The sequence below is a fragment of the Zeugodacus cucurbitae genome, chromosome 5, assembly GCF_028554725.1.
Source record: "Zeugodacus cucurbitae isolate PBARC_wt_2022May chromosome 5, idZeuCucr1.2, whole genome shotgun sequence".
NCBI lineage: Eukaryota > Metazoa > Arthropoda > Insecta > Diptera > Tephritidae > Zeugodacus > Zeugodacus cucurbitae.
The window spans coordinates 45,589,400-45,613,574 of NC_071670.1; the positions used below are offsets into that span (position 1 = coordinate 45,589,400).

Genomic DNA, 24,175 nt, shown 5'->3' on the forward strand with positions numbered 1-24,175 from the left:
CTCTCGGTGATTGAGAGACTGTTTCTGGGACCCTATTGTGCTAATAATACAAACGAAGATTCAATAGCATCGGTTAGAAATGGCCAGTATTGAGAAAGCCGGTTAATGCGATGTGAAAATACTATTCGCAGAGTAAGAAAACCCCTAAGGATCTACAAATATTCCAGTATTATGAGCATATTCTTTAATCAAACCATTTCGAGCATAGGAAGGCTTTATCAGATCGAAAACTACTTCTTTAAAATCCCGTTTTAGTCGAAAGACTAAAATGGATGAATCAATAATTTTAAAATTGCATGAAAATTAAGGTCTGGCAAGTGAAAATTAGAAAACTAGACATGTTTGCAACCGCTTCAACTAAAATAGGCAGTCCACTTTACATCGTTTTCAAAGTGTATATTGTGGTACGTAGACTGATCTCATTCTTACTTCGTTTTTGTACTTGAAGGTTGTATTTCGAAAATTTATGAAGCGATTTTGTTCAAATTTTGCACATTTCTTTGCAGTAACATTATCTAGTTAATGAACCAAGGATTATATATATTCTTTTATTACAACTATTTGAGTCAAAATATGCCGACAATTTTAGTTTTCTTTTTTGTTAAAAATCTGTCAAAAATTGAAATTTTAATATAAATTTTTTCCTTCAATCATTAACTAGATGTATCCATTTACTGTTGAAATATTTTTGGTTTATTGATTTTAATAAAGAGTTATAATGTTCACGGCAAGAGCCTTTTTTGAATATATAGAACAACCCTTAAAGTTATATGAAACTCCCACAGGAGAGAATTCAGTAAAAATCTTTATAAAATTGTTCGCAGCAAAAGCGTTGCTTCCTTTTTTTTTGAGCGTATACCGAAATCACAAGCAGCGTCACAATTTCATCATTCGATGCCATAACGTCCGCTCACTTCAAAGATTGCAATGAAATAATGTATGAACAATTCTGCAAGTGTATTTTCCGCTTTACAGTAAAATGCCGGTTTTGCTCATCACGGAAGAAATACGGCCCAATGACGCCGCCGGCCCTTAAGCCGCACAAAACAGAAATTATTTCAGGATACAATGATAAATCATGGAGTAGTCCACACGTACTGGCAATTTTTTTTTGTACTGACGTACAAATCACAATTTTCTTTTGCTTATCAAAGAATCCATTCGGCCAGAAATGAGCCGACCATAAATTGGACGTAGCGCTCTTAAAGTTGAATTCCTTTTGAAATACCCTTTACATACATAGAATTATTTTATAATTTTTCTTAATTTTGAAACAAGTAATATTACTTATAATAATTAATATGATTTAAAGATTTAAATAATTTATAAAATATATTTTCAATATTTTAGGGGCATTCCGACTCTACGATGTGGACAATGATGGCTACATAACGAGAGAAGAAATGTATAACATAGTGGATGCAATATATCAAATGGTGGTAAGTGAATTAAGTTACTTTTAGATAGATATTTAAAGATTACTTGATTATTTCCAACTCATTATTTGATGTAGTTATTTTTTAATAAAAAAAATCATCTTTACCAAGCTTAATTCAAACTTTTTTAAATTGAAAATAATGAATATTTTCTAACGTTGATGCATTTCACTTATTTTTCGCATTTTTTTTTTTTAATATTTCACCTTCATAGGGTCAACAGCCGCAAACGGAGGAGGAGAATACGCCGCAGAAACGTGTCGACAAGATATTCGATCAAATGGACAAGAATCATGATGATCGTTTGACGCTCGACGAATTTCGTGAGGGTAGTAAAGCTGATCCACGTATAGTGCAGGCGTTAAGTTTAGGTGGTGATTAACCAAAAGAGACTTAGTTTAATTCTGCTACAGATTAAACGAGGAAACTAAGTGAAAATAATACAAAACCAAATATAGTTAAAAGAAAATACACAGCAGGAAAGAAATAGCAAAGTAATAATTACAAAATAATACAACAAGCAAGAAAGAAGCAAGGAAGTATAGGTGGATAAAGGAAATAAATTTTTGAAAAATATTTATAAGGAGTAGGGAAGAGAGACAAAAGAGAAATACGCACACATACATACACATTAGAGACAGCTTTGGTGACTTTAGCTGCTAAAGTTTAGCGAACCAAAAGCGCTCAATACCCAAACACGCATATGCATACATGTATATGTACATACACATGCACAATTTTGAGAAAAAAAAATTTCGCCACAACTACATGACAGTTAGGTTAATTGATATAAAATTATGCGAAATATGTGAAAGTAGAGCAAGCGGTAGAAAAGCTTCGTAAACCGTTTATGTTAATGGTTTGAAAATGCAAAAAAAAACAACAACAAAATGCAGTAATACAATAACAATAGCAAACAGTAAAAGTAATGCAATTCATAAATTATACTCATTGCAATTGTAGGTGAAACGGGTTTAGCGTAGTCAACAAAAAAATAAACAAGCTGCAATCAATAGACATAGTAGACGTACAAGCGATATGTAATTAGCATACACAGATACACGCACACATACATAGTTACATACCACATATAGTTTAAGTGATGTCAACGAAACGGTAATCAAAATCTGCCCACACACACAAAAACAAATGACGGACACAAAATTTATTGAAATTAAATAAAAAAAATAAATACTCAAAAACCAAAATTAACTATTAACTTGGCAGCATATTTGTAAAAAGTTAAGCTAAAATACTGTTGAAAATAAAATATTCGAAATTCAAAGTAAAATTTAAATAAATTGCGAAAATTGCATGCAGCCACAAAAGGTCGAATACAAAGGTGCGTTTTGAACAACAACAAAAAATATTGCTAATTAACAACAAAAACAAAAAAAAAACAAATTTGAAAATATTTCCAAGTAAAACGCAGTTTATATTCAAAAATGAAACAGTGAAACTTAAAATAGGCTTAAAACAGTAAATTTATAGAAAAATGAACTTTCAGCTATAAAATACATTAAAAAAACTCGCTTAAATTTTTGAAAGCATGCATTGCTCGAGCAGCAAATTGGTTTGAGCGTCATGCTTTCCTAGCGTTAATAGACTAAATACCCAGTGTAATAACTGAGGCCATGTAATTGTATATATTAGTCGAACGAAATTGTTATGAACAATGACACCAATTTAAAATTTATTAGATAAAGCTAGTAGTATATTCAAAAAACAAATTTAAACTTGAAAAACTTTCCTTAAACCATTTTTTTTTTTAAACTTACTTCAAGCTCGTCCTTAAGACGTTAAAAACTTTGAAATATTAATTAATAAAAAATAATAATAAAATATTTTGGCATTAATAAATTGTATTAGGCAACACTTTTATTGCTTAAAAGTAGTAGAAAAGAAGTTATAGCATAGATAGTTGCTTAGAAAAAATAATACCTACATGCTAGCTAAAAATTTTCTTCCCAAAAACAGCAGTCAAATAGCGGCTCTGGTTCATTTTATTTAAATTTAGTCAAAAATCAAATAAAAATACCTAAAAATATTGAAATAGCATTAGTAACATGAAAGCTCAGCTGATCATTTGAACTTTCTATTGAAACCCGCCAAAAGCTCTTTATAAAAGCTCCTAAAAAGCTTGCCTGTTTTCAAAAGCTTTTTTCAAAAGCTTACTTTGAAAAATTTAACCTCAAAAATCTTAATATCTGAGAAAAAATATAGTAGAGCTTAAAGGAAAATACAGTTTAGGAAGATGTTAAGTGCTCGACCTTAATCTTGATTATCCTGCGATACTTCAAGAAATATTTGTGTATATGTTTTAACTAAATTCGGAAAAAGCATCTTCTAAAGATAGCTTAATTTAATGAGCTTTACTGTCACCCTTTATCCCCTTGCAATAAACTCCACTAAACCTAACGTAAGCTAAACTACCCGTTGTCCCCTTGAAGTAGACTCCTATAAATATACCTAAAGCTAAATTGCTTTCTTGTTTTATCAAAATAGAACCTAAGGATAACGACTTTGACAGAAAAACATATTGGTTCGTGGCGTCATAAACCAAAAAAAGGAAAAGTAACTGTTTAGAATTTCGATGAATATGAAAAATTTACAGTTTGTCTCATTTATGGCGCATCTGGACTCAATCGTGTCTCTAATATTATTTGTTTTCATTCCCCTTACTCTGAAATATACTATTCACTTCTGATAAAAGTTAGGAATATATTGCAAAAGGTCTGTCTTCTGTATAAACCAATGAGATTGCAGAACAGTTGAATAAATTTTCTGGTTTCTATAGAATTTGTATTGTGCAGAATAAAAAAGTTGATATACAGGCAAGTTCTGCAATCCGAGTGAAAGTGAAGTTAAAAAAAGTTGAATTTGAAAAGTAAAATCGAAATTCATTATAGCAAAAATACCAAATATCGAATTGAAATTGATTTTGCTTGAATTTCACTCGGAAGTGAATTACAGAACCTGCCTGATAGAAATTTTTTTTCATAAACAATTTAATAAAATAAATAATTATTTTTCACAATTTTTTTATTATTTCTGTCTTAATCATTGGTGATAAATTTCAGTGTTTCAATTTAAGAACTATTTTTGTATTTATGCGATATAAACATTATTGTGCTCACGAGTATTATAAATATAATCGAGTTATAAATTTGCAAAATAATTTTAAAAATATTTCCGTTAATACGAGTATATCTCCAAAAATTAAAAAGTGAGTATTTTCTTCAAAATTTTGTAAATGTTTTCCTTTTTTTCTATATTCGTCATATTATACGCATGATTTTGTTCGCAAAATTTTTTATATAAATATTATCTACATGTTAGCCTAAATCGAAATATTCCTTAAAATTTTTGCATGCTTTGGTAATATATACTCCTTGGACACAATCAATATTTTACAATATTTTTATTTCACCAACAAAATATATACTTTTAAAGCATACAATTTCACATTTTATTAAATTTTTCAAATAAAAATTATATATTTTCTGAATATTTATAAATTTTATGTCTACATGTACTCTCTGAAATTCACGTTTTCCCAAATTTTATGACACCGTTTTAAAACAAATTAATTCAACGACAATACAATCTGTAAGCTAGAGAAATTGCCGTTTTAATAATAATATTTTAATATTCACATAATTTTTAGTGACGTCAGAATAGCAGATTTGAGGAGAGTACTGAGGAAGGAAAATCAAATATTCGCCTTTTATGTATATAATCTGTTAATAGAAGATATTTATCAACTACCAGTGGTGACGTCAGAAAAGCTTAATTTTAGAGACGTCTAAGAAAGCAAAAATATGCACTTAGTTTTCTGAACGCAATCAGCTAACAGCAAGTATTCATTGATTTATTTCCAAAAAACGTAAAGTAAAAACGTCAAAATTGACATATTTTCAAAGGAGTTGAGAAAAATAATCAATAAGATGAAAATATTTAAAAATATGAATAAAATTTGTGAGTCAGCAAGCTGAATTTCAGTTTAAAAAAATCAAAGTGTATTCAACAATTTTTTCTTTACCCGAATTTAACATGTTTGTTGCCATTGATTTAACTCTTACATTTATTAAAAAATCCAATTTTTGAAATTCAAAAGTAAACAAATTTCAAACCAAAAAAAATATTTTTTTAAATGAATAAAAGAAAATGGCGAGTACTTTCTGCTTGTGCAAAACAACTCATGGCAGCAATTTACTAATGTTCTGTGCTCCAACTGACATATTGTTATATATTATCAATATATATTATATTGTTCAAGATAAAAAATACGGGTTAATGTAAACAAATACATGAATTGTTTACTATTTTATTGTCAAAAACGGGTATGTCAAATACTTAGTTCACTTTGTTGAATACATTTTGAAAAAACCTAACAAATTACAAATTCGATGAGCTTTAAGGGGCTATACCAGTCTGACACTTTTAAAAAATCGATTTTTTTTATTTTTTGCTAATTCGATAGTTTATACTCTTAAAAATATCCTGTGAAAGCGGTCGTATCTTGAATATATTGAAAAGTTTTTGAACGACAGCGTTCGAAATAGCGACCTTTTGATTGGTTGAAAATTGTCAATTTGGCATTCGGAAAACGACCATTTTTTTACCCAAAAAAGCGAAAATTTTTTCAGAACTACGCCATTTTGTTAATTTTTGATATTTTTCATAAATTGTTGGTCATTGTATAGCAAATACCTTCAACTTTAACAACTTTTTCTTATTTTTTTTTGTGCAGCTCCTAATTCATCATCATGTCGGTAGTTGGGGAACTTTTTTGGCACCTAACTCTATTATTTTTCAATATTTTTGTAAAAAAAAATCTTAAAATGTAGCTGAAACTATACCTTAGTATGTCAAAAAATACGATTGAATACTTTCTTTCAAAAAAAATTTTCAATCCATGGGTTACACTGGTATACCCCCTTAAAAATTTTAAAATAATTTGTTAAGAATTTCTTAACATTTTCCATGAAAAAATTTGAATTTCATAAAACCTAATACATTTTCCACAAAACAACTCTCAAAGCGTTTTCACGAAGCAACTTTTCTAGAAAATTTGCATTATCCACATGTTTTTCTCGTGAGATGAACTGGGAACTTATATAGCAAATTATATTTATTATATTAGTACTTTAATCCGTTGAAAGAAATTTAATTGAAATCGAAATGATTTCTGGAGATAAAAAATAGTTCTCATTTCAATATATCCTATAAAACATTAATATAGTACTCTATAATGGTTTCTAATATAAAAAACAGATTTCATTATATATTTCCAAAATGTTTTTATTGTTATTTCATACAATTAATATACACATACTCGTATATACCTTATTCCTGCACATTCAACACCAGTTTCTCTCTTTTGTATTACTTATCTACGTCCTCAAACTTTTTCAGTGTATCACCAATCTAAAATAATTTCTGTTTTATATGTGGTTCAGCTTTATACTTAAAAACAAATAGCAAATAATAAACTTAAATAAATAAGTTTAAAATAAATGTTCATAGAAATGTTTCTTTAGCTAAAATACCCGTAAATGAAGTTAAATTCATTATTCAAATTTAAAAAAAAAAAAATTATTATAAATAAATGCAATGTACTTTAGATAAAATTGAATAAAGCAGTTTGTACACATAGCCTGTTTAAGTCAAATTCATGTTGTAAATTACAAATAAAGTTCAAATAAATGAAATATATACATATATATATATATTTGAAGCAGTTAGTTTTATATTTTCAATATTTAAAGAAATTAATAAAAATTTTAATATTTATAATTTATAAAAAATTAACTAATAAACACCTACTAATTAAAATGTATACACTTGCAAGCCTTATAACTGTACCTTCTGTGTTTTCTATATTTACGCTTAGACTTTCTTATGGTGCTGGATTAACAGTTATATATTTCATAAGTACATATTGCCTACTTTGTATGTATGTAAATATTAGAAAAAATCCTTGCTATTGCATTTACACTTGCTGTCTACCGTTTCTACTTTCATATAAATGTCTATATCCTATATGTATATGCCTATATGTACCACATTCTTTAGAAAATCAGATTTGTATTCAAAATTTAGTTGACTCTTCCTTCTTCTCTTGTTCAACAGCTTATCTTCCCATTTTATTACTCTCGCTTTTGATTTTCATTTTTATGTTTTCTATTTACTTTTACGCTTGTTAAAGCCTGCGCCTTATTATTATTCTTTATTTTCTTCTTTTCATACATATATAGCTTTAGTATTCATATTTATCTTTATATTTTGCATGTCTACTTTATTATTTAAGTACATCGTAAAATTGCAAATGAAACGTTGCATGAGACCAATCTTAGCTCATACATTTGTAAGTGAATTAATTGTGTGCAGAATAAGATGTCGGCATATTAAAAATACTCGTGTGTATGCAAATTTTATGATGCAGAAAAAAATAATATATGCATAATCAGAAGTCTAGTCGTAATGTCGGATTTTGTTTTGATTTTATTTGTAGATTTGCCTAAATTTTGTAGTAAAATATTTGATTTTATTAAAGTTGTCAACATTTTATTATTTTTTTTTTATGCATTTTAACAGTCAATAATAAATTTATATATAACAGAGCCACACAAAAATAAAATTTTGTCATGACCTGGGACTCTTTCTATCAGGGGTTTGAGATAACTCCAGAAACATGGCGGATAGCGATTTTGAATTTTGGAAAACCGACACTGGATTCGTAATCAGCGACCCCGATAACCCTCGAGTAACGAGATTCAAGCGAATCCGAGGAATTTTAAAAATCGTTGTCCGTCATATTGTTTTTCTGTGGTCGTCTCAAAACCCTGATCTGATGGGTTTAAATGGACCTCGGATTCGGATTCAGCGATTCCAAAAACATATGGCACCCAGAGTAAGAGCCCCAGATCATGACAAAATAAAATTGTTTGTTTGTGTGGCTGTGTGATTTACATAGGTTCTTCGAAAAAGTCCTACTAAATCATTAAAATTTAATTTTTGTTGTAACAAGATCTTAAAATTTTTTCTAACCTTCGAACACTCACTCACTCTACAACTCTACAAAAGTTAATGATTTTTTTTTGCTCAGAAGTTAAGAACGATAAACTGAGATGTATTCAACCATTTTTACAACAGGTGATATAAAAAGTCAGCTACTTTATGAAGCCTGTATAAAATTACAAAAATTGTTGGATCTTGTCTGAAAGAATTAAAACAAGACTGTAGTTAGTCCTGTGTTTTACAGATCGTATCTTCAGAATTATCTTTAAAAAAATGTTACATTTTACGTTTTTTTTTCAGCAAAAAAATCCTGAAACACCAATTTTTCAACGCTTAGAGTACTATAACTTCTTAATATTATAATTAGCAGTAACTCGGATCTAATAAAAACAGGTTTTCAAAAACAAATGCCTTAATTTTAATTTTGATCCCAGACGAAGGTATTTTACTCAAGACATCCTTGAAGAAGAATCTTAATTGAGTGTGGCTTCGAACAATCCCCACAAACATTGAAACCCACGGTTTTATTTGTTATTGAGAAGTTTAGTGCCTCCACCTGTCGAAACAATGATATTCTTATACGAAAATTCAATCTTTTGTATTTCCTAATGCAAAGCTAGTCTGTTTCTCCCAAGATACGAGATCTTTACTTAATTGATATAATCATTGTAGGCTACTACATGAACTTTCTCAGTATTCCTAAATATAGCGATAGAGAACCACGAAAAAATTTTAATTGCGATTTATTTTACGAAGTTAGTTTGGCTTGGGAACCCTACCATAGAAGATTCATATACTATTGAATTTATATTTAAATATACCAAATAATCGATCCACCAAATTCATAAAAATATAATGAAACTCAAATTGAAACTTATGAATACAGTTTTACAGCAATTTCCATTTCTTTATCCGCAAATACCTAGCATTATTTCTAGAATGTAGCTATTGTGGACCACTAAATTAAATTACTTAACTAACTTGAGACATTTATCCGTCAGATAGAGAATTATGGTTCAGCGGGCAGACATATATCTCACATGAGAATCCTTAATTTTTGAAACATAGCTAGCTTGAAATATGCTTTTAATAATAACCTATTCTTAACACTACTAATAATTAATGAAAACTCATTGTACTTAGCAATTTGAACTCACTAAAATAAATTATGTAAATACTAATTGATCTCGCACAAAAATATATATTCGAAGTTAAAAATACTTTTTTCGATTATACATTTCTAAAAACCGCATTAGAAAGCACCGCTCTGCACTAAGATGCTATAAAAACTGCTTGTATACCACCAAAAAACTTATAAAACTACACCAAACACTAACAATTTGCGAATTTGGTTCGAAAAACATTTTTTTATTAAAACTTGTTGCTTATATATTATAATATGTACAAACAACAACAAGTAAGTAACAAATTTATAGATAAGCTCACTTATATTATTAAAAACAGAAATATATATAATTATAAAACTGTGACAACACTTAGCTGCAAACAATCAATTTTAAGCGTTTACTTTACACTAACAACAACAACAATTAACTAACTACGCTGTTAAATATTTATCAAATAAATATAAATATTTATGAAATTTATCAAAAACATAATAAATAAAATTTATTCTAGTCAATAGTATAGCTACTACTAGTAACATAAAGGGGATTTATATGCATTCAAATTAAAAAGGAAAAAGCAATTCAATATCCATTTCAACAAATTTCAAATAATGATTAATAGCTTAAACATTTTATTTCGACAAAATTCAGCAAAAACGTTTCCATTTAACAAGTCAATTAGAAAAAAAATATGATAAATATTGGATAAATAAATATGTAAGTAAACAAAAATATATATTAATGAAGAGTGTTTCAACTAATATTTTTTTTTTGGGGGAAGTGACGAGAAAAACTCTCAACGAATTGTAAATAAATAATGTAATTATTTTAAGCGGTCACATATAATGTAAAGTTCTATTTAAAAGGCAAAAAAATATTAAATTTACATTTCATTGGATTACAAGTATATTTATGAAATACTGATAAACAAATTATGCTTAAAAATGAAAAAAAAAAAAAATTTACAAGGCAATTAATTTTTGATTGATTTTGATTTTTAATTGCCTTGTAAATTTTTTTCTTAATTAAAAAAATCATTCGTAACCTTAAATTATAGCTTTAAATTAATTTAAAATTTTCAAAATATTCTACTTTGTCTTGTAGTAACGGTTATACGAAGCCTCTTCGGTTCATGTCCATGGACAATCGCGACAATAAACTTCGAAACCCGTTTTCGCCCATTGGCGACATTTCTATGTGGTTTGACGCTTAAGCTTATATAAATCACGCTTAAGCTTATATATTCACCTTTTGAACATTAGGTTCCCAGAATGATTCAAATTAAATTTTCTAAGATTATATTAAGATTTAACATCTTCGAGAGTTGAATGTATATGTCTAACAATATGAAAACCACTCAATCTAGAATGTTTGAAACACAAATGCAGTACAGAATCCTGAACTCGGTCGGTATAGTTAGATATGCTCTTTGGAACATTCGGTCTACTATGGGAAAGTCTTTATTTGCATTCACCATTTGTTTCTTTCTTCAGAAGATTTATTAGTTGATCCTCCCAAGATCTGCAAAATTTGGGAAGTTATTCTCTTATAAAGAGACAAATTTAAGAACTTCGGTATGAGCAGTATATAGAAACATTTTACAAAAAAAAATCACAAACCAGTCTCTGAAAACTAAGGAAATATCTAACCTGTCAAAGAAGCAAATAACAAGGTTTCCGCTTTTTCCTTAGAGCTATTGGGATGAAAATTTTCAGGAAAATATTTTCCTTGAAAGCTTAGCTAACATTTTATAAAACTTTTTTCAGTAAAAAAAGTGTATCTCCTTTTCTGGAAATCATTTAGGATATACAATTTCTACGAGATCTTAGAAGAGGTTATGCTTACATTGGCAAATCTAATACTGACCGAGGGGAACTTTTAAATACAACGTTGTAGGTAATTCTAACTACTTTTTAATCGGGCGCCGATAACTGTACTGATTTTTTGAAAGAAAGTTTGATCAGCAAGAATGTAATCCAAAGGTTTACAGTGACTGTCCGTCACTTCGGACCGTTGTTGGAGAAAATGTTTCAATTCAAGTTTAAGTTTTGGTATCGGTGGGGATCAGATTAGCAATATAGTCCTACTCTCAATATTATAATCTATACTTGACAACATTTATATTTGGATTTTTTTTCATTTCTTAAAATTATTAAATTATCTGTTTATACTAGTACTGTAAAACCTTTTTTAACTAAACACTTTAAAAAATCCTTAGCTAATTCCTTTAAATACAACAGATTTCTCAGAAATCGTTAGAAATAAATTTGTAAAAAAATATTTATATGCATATATACATACATAATAAATATATATATTTGAAGCATTGTGTATAGACGCATGCCAGCCTAAAGCGTAATTATTAAGCAATAAATTTCGCAAATTTCTAAAATATAATTGTATAGATATTTATAAAAATTATGCAAATATTAAGTACATAACGACTAAACTAAATAACTACATAAATACATAATATGCATACATGATTATTAACTATAATGATAAATACATGCATACACCAGTTATCAGCAATAAAATCATAATTTTCTTTTACAAAAAAATAGCAAAAATAGTGGAAAAGCAAAAACCAAATGCAACAAGAACATTAACAGAACGTAACAACTACAAATATCGAAGCCACCTTTTTGTTAGTGCAAAAAATATTGATGATTTATGGAAATTGTTAAGATAAGCATACATAAATTATTATACAGTAAATATATATACTTAATTAAAACTAAAAAAAATATTAAAAAATGCAATATACATACATACAAACAAGCCCAATAAAAACAAAATAAAACTACAATTATGTCAAGTATGTTAAATAAATTAATAGTTATTAAACTTGCTAAAAAAATTTTGAATGAAGAAACTTCAAGACAAGATAATATCAAATTATAAAATAACTAAATTAAAAATATTTCCGAGTGCAATTTGCAATTAGTTGCACCATAAGTGAGGTTATGTGGTGAAGCTTTGTATGTAAGCATAGTTTTTCGAAAAGTTTTAAAGCGTTTCATCGATCGCTCCGATCAGCAAAATTATATCCAATACTAAGCATATTAACAATTGGATAGTAAAAGTTAAGGCAAAATGATTACAGATATACAAATAAAGTAATATATTATATAAATAAAGAAAAGTTCATCAATAAAAGGAAATAGTTGGATTTTTATTTCGTTGAAATGGTTAGAAGGTAAATAACCTATAAATGAGAACATAAAATATTCTATTCTCATAAGAAATAATATCATTCTTAGGAGGAAGATTACAAAATCTTCGTTTAGTCAATCTGAAAAGTTATCCACAAAATATAGCCTAGGGTAGTATCTCTAACAGTAAGAATTAAAGGCGTGTGAAATACATATTGCACTCTTGTTTGGTACTCAATCGACTTATGCTATAGACTCTATAGTATAGAGTGTAGGCAAAGGTAAATTCCGTCTGTTAAAGCTGTAAAAAGTATGGATCAATATCACTCACTATGAGTACATAATCACATTTCACTTAATTTTACTGAAATATCTAGAGCCATAATGGGCGTTACAAAGTATACTCAAGCGAAATATTCGATATTTTAAGGATATGGAATGATATCCCTTTTTCACTTATTGATTTGTACGGTTTAACACCAAGAGAATTTTTCAATTTAATCAGTAACATAGCATTCTGAATACTAACCCATATGAGTGGTGTAAAGTTATCCATATGGAAATGGTTATATGTTATATATGCATGAGAGCTGTAGGAAGATCGGGACCGATTAAATCTATTTTTAAATATTCCAAACACAACACACAAAAAAGGTACAGTATTCGTTATATTCAATATAAGCCACCAAGAGTAAGTAAGCATCTATCACGACCATTCCTGGATCAGAATTACAGAGATAGGTATAACTTGCGCTAAATTTTATTTCAACATCTTTTATGAAGCTTGTGATATGTATACTCCAAATCAGATAATATACTGGATATTGGTGTGGTTGATTTCCAACCTTAAGTGAGGTTAGGTTAGACAGAAGTTCTCACTTAGACAATTTTGAGCGCTGTCCTTTGTGATACCAATAAACTCTAATGTTATCTTCTTTATTCGGCTAATGCGAATTCTAGCCAATTCGCTAGGTTCGCCGAAGATGATATTTCTAAGGTATTACAATCTCAGTCAGTCTAGTTTTCGAACAGTGCCTAGAGATTGTGAGTTTATGGGGGGTTATACTATATTTCGCATTAAAGTGAGCGATACAGCGCCCGGTGTCCAATTTTCGAGATACCTCGTTTTCCAGGGTTATTTTGCTGAATCGAATTATGTGATATGAATGTTACACCTTATTAATGACGGGTCATGTACATCCTTCAAAAATAACATCCTAATTATCCGACTAACTACTCATCAAAAATGACTCATGTACCAAGTTTGATAAAAAATATCTCAAATTTTACTCAAGTAACTGCTTCTGAGACGGGCAGATATCAACTTCATTTCAATTTTACCCATCACCTTGATTATATTGTTGTTCTCGACAGATCTCTGATATGAAAAGCATTATCCTTAGTAATTTGGATATGACTTTAAAGTTGTGATTTTATTTTGCCGGAAATCAAAAACTACATATAACGGGTGATTTTTTTGAGGTTAGGATTTTCATGCATTAGTATTTGACAGATCACGTGGGATTTCAGACATGGTGTCAAAGAGAAAGATGCTCAGTATGCTTTGACATTTCATCATGAATAGACTTACTAACGAGCTAACGTCGAATTTTCAGTGAATGGGCCCTAGAAAAGTTGGCAGAAAATCCGCTTTTTTATCGACAAATTTTGTTCAGCGATGAGGCTCATTTCTGGTTGAATGGCTACGTAAATAAGCAAAATTGCCGCATTTGGGGTGAAGAGCAACCAGAAGCCGTTCAAGAACTGCCCATGCATCCCGAAAAATGCACTGTTTGGTGTGGTTTGTACGCTGGTGGAATCATTGGACCGTATTTTTTCAAAGATGCTGTTGGACGCAACGTTACGGTGAATGGCGATCGCTATCGTTCGATGCTAACAAACTTTTTGTTGCCAAAAATGGAAGAACTGAACTTGGTTGACATGTGGTTTCAACAAGATGGCGCTACATGCCACACAGCTCGCGATTCTATGGCCATTTTGAGGGAAAACTTCGGAGAACAATTCATCTCAAGAAATGGACCCGTAAGTTGGCCACCAAGATCATGCGATTTAACGCCTTTAGACTATTTTTTGTGGGGCTACGTCAAGTCTAAAGTCTACAGAAATAAGCCAGCAACTATTCCAGCTTTGGAAGACAACATTTCCGAAGAAATTCGGGCTATTCCGGCCGAAATGCTCGAAAAAGTTGCCCAAAATTGGACTTTCCGAATGGACCACCTAAGACGCAGCCGCGGTCAACATTTAAATGAAATTATCTTCAAAAAGTAAATGTCATGAACCAATCTAACGTTTCAAATAAAGAACCGATGAGATTTTGCAAATTTTATGCGTTTTTTTTTTAAAAAAAGTTATCAAGCTCTTAAAAAATCACCCTTTATTTATATAAAGGGACGCTACAAAAGAAGACCAATAGGGACAGCAAACAACGCTATATTTTCCCCTCTCTTTTGACATTTGTCAGTAGTAAGGTTTGCCATTTAATCATGGAAAGATATACGATCCAACATCGCGTCGAAATTATTAAAATTTACTGCTGCAATTCTTAGTAAGTGACCTTAACTTTAAGAGCTCTACATCCAATTTATGGTCGTCTCATTTCTGACTGAATGGCTTCGTCAATAAGCAAAATATGCGTTATTGGTCACGCAGCAATCCACACGTACTCCATGAGTCACCATTGCATACCAAAAAAATTACGGCTTGGTGCGGTTTATGGGCCGGCGGCGTCATTGGGCCGTACTTCTTCCGTGATGATCAAACCCGGCACGTTAATGTGAATGGGAATCGCTACCGCTCAATGATAACGAATATTTTAGGGCCAAATCGGATGATATGGACTTGGACAATATGTGGTTCCAACAGAACGACGCCACAAAGTGAATGTCCTAATGGATTTATTGAAACCAAGTAACGAAGACTCATGAAATGGCACCGTCATTTGGCCGCCGTGACGGTCGTGCGATTTGACGCCGTTAGACTATTTCCTGTGGGGCTACGTCAAGTCTATGGTCTATGCCAACAAGCCAGCAAGGCTGAATGATTTTCGTACGAATATCGAACGTGAAATTGCAGCAGTATCGGTCGATTTATGCTTGAGAACTTTTGAAAATTGGGTTCAATGTCTGCTCTTCTTCAAGCGTGCCGTGGTGGCCATGCAAAAGAAATCGAGTTCCATACGTAATGGCACAGGATAAAAATTGCAGCGCTCTTATTGAAAACCCCTCTATGATATGTATAATAAGTATATAATCATACTTTAATATTAGACAATTGTAACCCCAAAACTGAAATAAAATTATTTTAGAACCGTTTTATAGTCGAATCTACTTTTGAGGAATAGGCTATAGTGAGAGATATTAACTTAGAATAACTGTTAAAGCATATTAAGTCTAAAAGCCTGATCTAACTTCTTATAGGAAATTTTCAAGTTTCGAATTTCAATTTCATCACTCATCTACTAAATATGATTCCCCGCAACCATTATTAAATAATTCCACATATTTCAAATGCCACTTACTCAATTATGATAAGCGAAAAAAATCAGAACAAGCTAATGGCCCAAAAATTGAGTTTAACTGCACAATTATTGCATAATAACATTAATTTATGATTTGCATTTTATAATTACGTAAACAGGAAGCAACATAGATGCACTCACACAAACACACACAGGCACGCACACAATCTGCTAATGCAAAATTCGAAATTCATTAAGGCAAATGCAATTACCCAAGGTAAATATAATATGTGTATGCATTTATTAGATTTGTATTTGCCAGCTAAACATTATTATTATTATTAATATATTAACTCGAATTATAATACGAGCCATACTACATATGTACACATAAATAAATAAAGCTTTAACCATGCAGTTACACAACAAATTTGAATATACAAATATAGAATTTTGCTGCTGTGGTCCTTCGAAATACACATAGCTACGAACTTATATAAGTATATATATACAGACATAAACGGGCATTACATGCCATTAAGCATGCGCTGATTAAATGGTAAAAGGTAAAATTAACCGCTTTTAATGTTCCGCGACCGCGACCAAACGCAAATTGTTGTTTTCCACAATGAATGACGCGCATCACCAAGGTCGCCAAACAAGGCCGTCGCCTGCTGGATAGTCCGCATCACCACAATCGCCACCTTCATCACTCTCATCACCGCCTGCCATACTATCAGCGCCACTAGCATTATTGCTGTGATTGTGCAATGCCTTGCGAGTGTAGGGATGCATTCGTTGCTTGCCGTTGGCAGCCGCGGCACGCGCTGCCGCTTCCCAAATCCGTTCAAAGTTGGAAACCGCTGAAGCGGATATTTGTATTGCTGGGTGTTGTCGGTCGTGTTGTTGAGTTGCCGCCGCCGCCGCTGCCAGTGGTGGTTGCGGTGTTGCAGTTGTGGCTGCCGTAGCCATTCTACTTATAGCCGCTGCAGCTTCCGCGGGATGTTGGCGCAGCGCTGTGCCATATTTTTGGTAATGCTCATTTAGGTGATTGGTCATTCGGCAGCCGACGGGTGGCAGCTGTCCCACCACTGACTGCGGTGGCATGTGTGCGGTTGGTGGCGTAGTTGTTGCGCTGGCTGTGGCCGCTGCGGCTGCTACTGCTGCTGCCATGTTGGGCACATAACTCGCAATATATTTAATTAAATCGCCATTTACATGTTTGTTTTGTTGATCATATTTTTGCAGGAAATGTGATACTTCGACGGCGCAATGTTGGAATCCAGCCCAGAATTTCTCCATATTGAGCGTGTCGGTGTGGCGCACAAAGAGGCCATTAGTCTCGCGCAGTCGATGCAGATGTCGCACGGTGAGCTCCAATATGTCAGCCTTCTCTAGTTTCGAGAGATTTTCACCGTCCTGAAATGTGAATAGGTGATGGAATTGGAAGTTGGAAAATTAATTTCAGAATTTCACTTTAAATGCATTTGTTGATTTCTGAAAGGACTCTGTTCTGCCTTGTTATTTTGATTTATAACAATATAGTTTCAGTATATTACTATTTTCTCCCGAACCTAATTGTACCCAGGATTTGAGTTGGAAAATTGAGTCCAGGAAATTCTATCAAGAATTCTATTGTCAAATAGACCGTCAATATGTTGGGGTTCTAACGTCACTGTGGACTGCCATCTTGAAATTGGAAGCATTTTCTATCTAGGGAACAGATTTAATACCAATAATAGCGGTATCATTGGAACCTAAAGGGGACTTGACTTCAACAATAAGTAAGGCTACATTTTAACTCAATGAAATCGTTTATGTTTTCTATAAGCGAATCTTGTAAAATGAACCAGATCTTCAAGGGAAAAGTTCTATGAATATGGAGTCTTTGATTTTAGTAATAGCAATTAAATGCACATTGGGATGAGCTTTGCAATAGAAAACTTTTATGAATAAAGGTCCGACGGCTCACTCGAATTTCTCCGACTGGTCCCACACACCTCATTGTTTATTCGTGTTGTGGCATGTTGGAAGTTCTCGGATATATGCATATCTTATCTGCGTTGGAAAAACCAATACCAAGAAACACTTGGATTCTTGTAGACAAAAAACAATGCCAATATGTGAAACCAATAAATTATTGCGACTGGAATCGAGGTCGTAGAATACAGAAGTGACCGGTAAAATAAAAAAAGGCCAGTGCATCTAATTATACTCTTAGTACTTCAAAAGTATTGGTAGGTAAAGTTCTGTAGAAAGTAATCAGCGAGCAATTTACTGTGACAAGTGCGTTAAGAATGTCAGACTTGACTCTGAATGGGGGACTTGTGGGCTCCGGACAAAAAGATTTGCTAATATTAGAGGTTCCTGTGCAAGAAACGCCACACCCCTAATATTTTCCTGAAATGAGAAAGCTTCCGAGAAGCTACATGAGCTGAGAAAACCCAGAAACGTCATAAAATAACAATTTCTTTAAGAAACAAGGAAGACGTTATTCTTAGACAATTCTATAATTTTACTACTGATTCGATAGTTTTATGTTGAATACGATGTTCAAAGGATCGACAATTTGGGAAGAATGCTGAAAAATCAGCCAAAAAAATGGGATTTGGCAACTAAACTTGTCGATGGAAAAATATAAACCTTCTCATATCCTATTTGCAGTCCTCTATAGTTGTCAAGTCACTTGGGTCTTTTACTCAAACCAAAACTTACCGCTTGTAAAGTGCTGGTCATTAAATCCTTCAGCTCATCCAAACATTTATTGATCCTCGCACGCCGTTTACGCTCCAACATTGGTTTCATGATTTTACGATATTGATAGGTGCGTGAAACTGGCTCCAGCGGTAAACCATGCAACATGAAATGATGCGGATGATGATTTGGCGCCATTTTCGTGGGATAACTCATGCATACATTCACTTTGGAACACTATTAAAATGTATTTATATTTTTTTTAATCTTCACTAGACACTTTGGTCCACAAATATATATATACAAAATTTTTGTTTGAACTCCACTGCACTTTAAAAGATAAGCATTTTTTGTTCAAAATATTCTCAGAACATTTCACCTTTTTAACTGCTTTCGACGCTTTATTAACTTTTTACCGTTCTTATAACGAACTTAACTAGTGCGCGTTGATAGCATAAATGATCGTGAGCGCGCGATAAGTTGACTTTTTATTGGAGCCCTCAATACACTGGCGCTCTCGCCAGCAATTGTACTCGCGCGCACACTCCGTTCCCATTCGTTGGTCCAATGCGCTTTGTGGGCCCGTCCGACAAGTGCGACGACCAATCGTCGCGTGCGCCACTTGAAGAAGCGACCGCTTCAGTCCGCCATATGCCCCATACATGGAGCTCGTGCACGCTATCTTTCAACACGATCGTGCATCACTCGCCGCTGATCAACATCGATCACTGACGATCGTTGCGTTGCAGCAAGCAGAAGACAGTAATTGTAAGTGTCTGCAGAGTGCCGGAGCCATTCAAGGCACGAGTGTTATGTTAAGCTACAATTTTATTGCTCACACCACCGTCGCTCTCCAAACTCTCTGACTGGTCAATAGCAACAAAAATAACTATTGTGCTCTCCGCTACTGCCGACCAAAGATTACACAGTCAAGCGTGTGTAGCGTGAGCAGCAAGTTGCAGATAAAGTTTCATGAATGAAATTCCTTGGCTCCACAATAATATATATGTATGTATGGAATACAATATACTATCGCATGAATGAATTGAATACACAATACGGTAGTCAGCAAAGCGTTGCGTGGCAAAGTCGCACGATTCTGTTTTTTTTTTTTTTTTATTCTTATTTTGTGGCGTCGTAGTGACAAAGTGTCTGCCTATGTGCCACTGCACGAGTGTGGCAAGCAACACTCGTGGGACTTAGTTGACTCAGCATTGCGTTGCATGCCTCCATGTGAATGTGCCAGCCGCTGTATTTATATTATACCCTCAGGCACACATATTTATTTGTGGCTCATTTGTTTTTGCTTTTCTACAGCGTTTACCAACTGACATTAGTTGTTTATATTTCGTTTGTATTCCCTTCAGTGCGGCGCTCGTTTTTCTCTCGTAGTTCTAGTACTGACGCGCTACTGTTTCTTTCCGTATTCAAGTGTTCTGTAAAAGCCCAGCATACTCACACAAAAGCCGATATGAAAATAATTGCAATAACAACTAATAAAAATGCTGAATTGCGTATATGAGTAGTGACAGCAAGTAGTCAGTCCTGGCAGTGCACTAATCTCGTTATGAATGCCGTTTAGTTGTTTTTCTTTATTGAGGAAAACATCGCGCACAACACAAAGCACAGCAGTGTGGCACAGTGGTCGGAAGAGATAGTTATGTGGATATATATTTCTAGAACCGATAATGATAGCTGTCTTTGATGCGACACTTCTGCGACACTCTCGCTGTTCTCTTATCAAAATAATCTTTACGTGTAGACTATAACAAAGTTAACACAATTCGTGTAGGAAGAAGGGGCCTCACATGGATTCTAAACCTCCTTTGTTATGACTTTCAATCTTTCTACAATTACAAGCTTAACAATTTGTGCGGAGTCTGGTATTCAATTTTATTTTACATTTGTAAGCAAATAGGTGATCCATTTCGAGGTTTCCTACTTTCTTAAAGAAAAAAAACACAGAAAATTAAAATTTAATGGAGAGTGTGTATTATCATTCGAAAGAACATTATTTGGCTTTTTTATTTATCTTTCAAATGTTGACCGCGGCTACGGCTCAGATCATCCATCCTAGGAGTCCAATTTTCGATGACTCGTTCGAGCGATCCGACTGGTAATTGGCGAATGACACTCGTGATGATTTCTCCAAGGCCTGAATCGAAGCGGCATTGTCCGCATAGACTTTAGACTTTACATATCTTACGGTGTGATATCACACGATTTTGTTGGCCAATCGATCGGCACAAAACGTGAAATTATATGCTCACCGAAGTGTTCTTCTAACAAATCCATTGAATGATGCGATGTGTGAGAAGCGGCGTCGTCTTATTGAAACCAAATGTCGCCGAAATCACGAGCTTCAATTTCAGGCATCTGATAGTCGGTTATCATGGCGCGATAGCAGTCCCAGTTGCTGCGAGTCGACTCTTTTCGATCTTCGTGTACACTCTCAGCTACGGCTGCTTTTTCTCACTACATGCTGGACGTGGTATATTCGGTCGAATATTATCCAATAAAGAATGCTGGGTCTCCAGATAGGTGATGGTATTGCGAATAGTATGCTTAGGTAGTAGGCCGATTATGTTGATCATAGCGAAGCGCGCGAAACACATTAATAAAGTTAAAATATGTGTAAACGTTGTTCAAGCGTAAGTCTTTCCATACTCAACAAAAATAATATGACAGCTTGACACGACTCACGCGTGATCTGTCAAAGAAACACTTTGAAAAAAGTACCTCTCCTTAAATCATTCGTTAGATATTCTCAATTCATTTAGCATTGCAGTACGCCTAAGCAATTCAGTTAAAATTGAAAAGAATCTCTCCAAGAAGTCCCATGCCTGAATCTCAAATAGCATCGAACTACTCGGAGGGATTATTTATAATTTGACATCCGATTTCTATGAAATAATTTTAGAAAAAAGTGATTAGAGCAGAGGAACTTACCCATTCTTGCACGATCTTTCAGAAGACCATACAATAATTTGTGTCTTGAGATGAATATAAATGAACCGTTTGGCCAAAATATATTTCTCGTAAACGAAACAAAACAAATGTCCTCCTTGGTTTTCATGTACCATTTTCAAATGAGAGATTTATTTCGAATAATCTCTACTATTAAAAGGGAATATAATTAGATGAATTGGCCTCACGAACATGCTCAAGATGACTTACTTGAAATAATACGAAAACTAAACACGTCATATCTTATGAAAGTAATCGATGCTGTACGATATCTCGTTAGATATGAAAAAACGAAAGAACCATTGGCTTTATCAGACACTCTTACATTAAGAGAAAGCCGATGTAACTCATGAAAAGGTAGGTGATTTTCCTGATTTTTTTTTAAGAAAGTACTCGAAGAAGACGCTTTATGGACATAAGGTATATTTTCAGGTATACTATAGAACGCTGCCATTCAAAAACTATTCAAGGTACGACCTTACCGCTTTCACAGGAAATTTTTAAAATTATAAACTATCGAATGAGCAAAAAATAAAAAAAATCGATTTTTTGAAAGTGTCACACTGGTATAGGACCTTAAGAGCATTGGTAAAATTCATTGTGAGCTAAAGTAAATCATGAAATTGTGCTAATGAAATAGAGATTGGTTGAATTTTGTATAAATAAGTTAGGTAGGTTAACTAACAAACAAATTTTAAGATTTTTAATTTATAAATTTAAAAAGAAACTTTTTATTTACTGAATTTCTTATTATTGTAAATTTCCAATTACTATCAATCATAAAATATATGAGCTGGTAGTTTGTAGCCAAGTTAAAATATCCCCAAAGGTAATACGGGAAAATATTGAAATATTTAATATAAATCGATCAAGATCATCTCCACGACTTAGAGACCCAACCCAGAAACTATACAAAAATGTATAGTTTCAAATCAGTTATTAGGAGAGCAGATATTATCATACAAACTATACTGATAATCTCAAATTAAGAAGAGATAGAAGACTACCGCAGTAGCTCAGTCCATTGATGAACTTATATTAAATATTTTAATCATGAAAAGGTTGTAACATAGTTTTCAATATATGTTCGTTCACTCAACATAAATGGTAAGATAGGTTAGAAATAACTCTGGAAGTCTTCGTAAAGCTTTCGTACTTATTGATTCTCATATATTTTGGACTACTCCTGAGAACAACACTCAAGCTTGAGTCAATATCACTGTACTATATTTAAATTAATTTTTCATTCAAAATCTTCTGCCTTCTATTTTAAAACATTTTCTTTACCAAATCGCAACACTGTAAGACATTTTCTTGTACGTGCTGTTCTGGTATGTTTATGTAGTGGTGGCGCGCATAAATATGAGTAAATACGTCAACGACTCCCGTGGGATAGTTGACACCATGGGAGGCTGCTGTCACTGTCAATGCCACTGTCGCAAGACTGTTTGCAAATGCCGCTATTGACGCACTTTTTGTTTGTGTTTTTAATAAGAGATCGCCGCACAGCGCACAGAATAATAACAATAATAAAAAACATGAGCTTTGAAACCAAACAAAAACAATGGAATGCAAATTGTAAAAACAAAACTGTAAGCGGATATGACAACATTGCAGAGGAGAATATAAATATACTATATATATTAAGAAATCAAAGAGCAAATACGAAAAAAAGAATAATTCAGTAAGCGCGCAGATTTAAATACTTATTAGAGCGACGCGCAAATTCCGCAAACAGAAAATGAGGAGATAATAAAAAATTAAAAGAAAAATTTACAAAGAAATGGAAAAATTGGACACTTTCGTAGACACCCTTTGATGACAGCAACCGCGTTGGGTGGCTGTGACCATAAAAAGTACCAATATTTCGTCACTCTCTCTTATTTCACCCGCAGGTCATGCGATTGTGTTGTTGTTGCAATGGCGGATAAAAGCCAACCAGTGAGACATTCACAAGGTGCTAATTTAACAAATTGGCAAATTACGACCCTTTGACCTCATAAAGACGTTGTAATCACTAACATGCAGCACGACTGGCGTTTGGCTGCTGCGGCTGCTGTTGCTGCAACAGCGACAACAACAGCATGTTGCACTCACGCGATGACTTCACGTGGCACTTACAGCAGTAGCTGCATGCAAAGAAGATAAAGAAAAAACGAGAAAAAAGTACAAAAAAAACCACAACAACAACCAAAACGTTAACGCTTCGACTTTTTCCGTATATTTCCTACAACCTTTTCCTCGGCTCATTTTTTTGTATTCATTATTCTATAGCTGCGCAAGAGTAATTCCCAC

The 24,175-nt window shown here is 32.7% G+C and overlaps 2 protein-coding genes across 7 annotated transcripts in view; one reads left to right on the forward strand and one right to left on the reverse strand.

Moving 5' to 3' along the window:
• LOC105213758 (frequenin-1) overlaps positions 1 to 6,766 on the forward strand; it is a 151,139-nt gene extending 144,373 nt beyond the window's left edge. For all 6 annotated transcript variants that reach the window (XM_054231827.1, XM_054231826.1, XM_054231830.1 and 3 more), the window contains 2 exons: positions 1,351 to 1,439; positions 1,651 to 6,766. In XM_054231827.1, the coding sequence (XP_054087802.1) occupies positions 1,351 to 1,439; positions 1,651 to 1,818 (257 nt within the window). In that variant the 3' untranslated portion in view covers positions 1,819 to 6,766. The remainder of the gene's footprint in view (positions 1 to 1,350; positions 1,440 to 1,650) is intronic.
• A 9,446-nt stretch (positions 6,767 to 16,212) lies between these two features.
• Positions 16,213 to 19,402, reverse strand: LOC105213759 (transcription factor HES-1-B). Its single transcript, XM_011186812.3, has 2 exons — positions 18,935 to 19,402; positions 16,213 to 17,638 (listed from the first exon to the last, which is right to left on the reverse strand). Exons 1-2 carry the CDS (start codon positions 19,127 to 19,129, stop codon positions 16,862 to 16,864), a joined length of 972 nt encoding a protein of 323 aa, XP_011185114.1. The 5' UTR covers positions 19,130 to 19,402; the 3' UTR covers positions 16,213 to 16,861.
• Between the last annotated feature and the right edge of the window lie 4,773 nt (positions 19,403 to 24,175).

Excerpts from the sequence above, each read along its gene's own strand:
- LOC105213759 (XM_011186812.3), bottom strand. The coding sequence starts at position 19,129 with ATGAGTTATCCCACGAAAATGGCGCCAAATCATCATCCGCATCATTTC. Across the intron at positions 17,639-18,934 it reads TGACCAGCACTTTACAAGCG|GACGGTGAAAATCTCTCGAA; the intron begins GTAAGTTTTGGT and ends TTCACATTTCAG.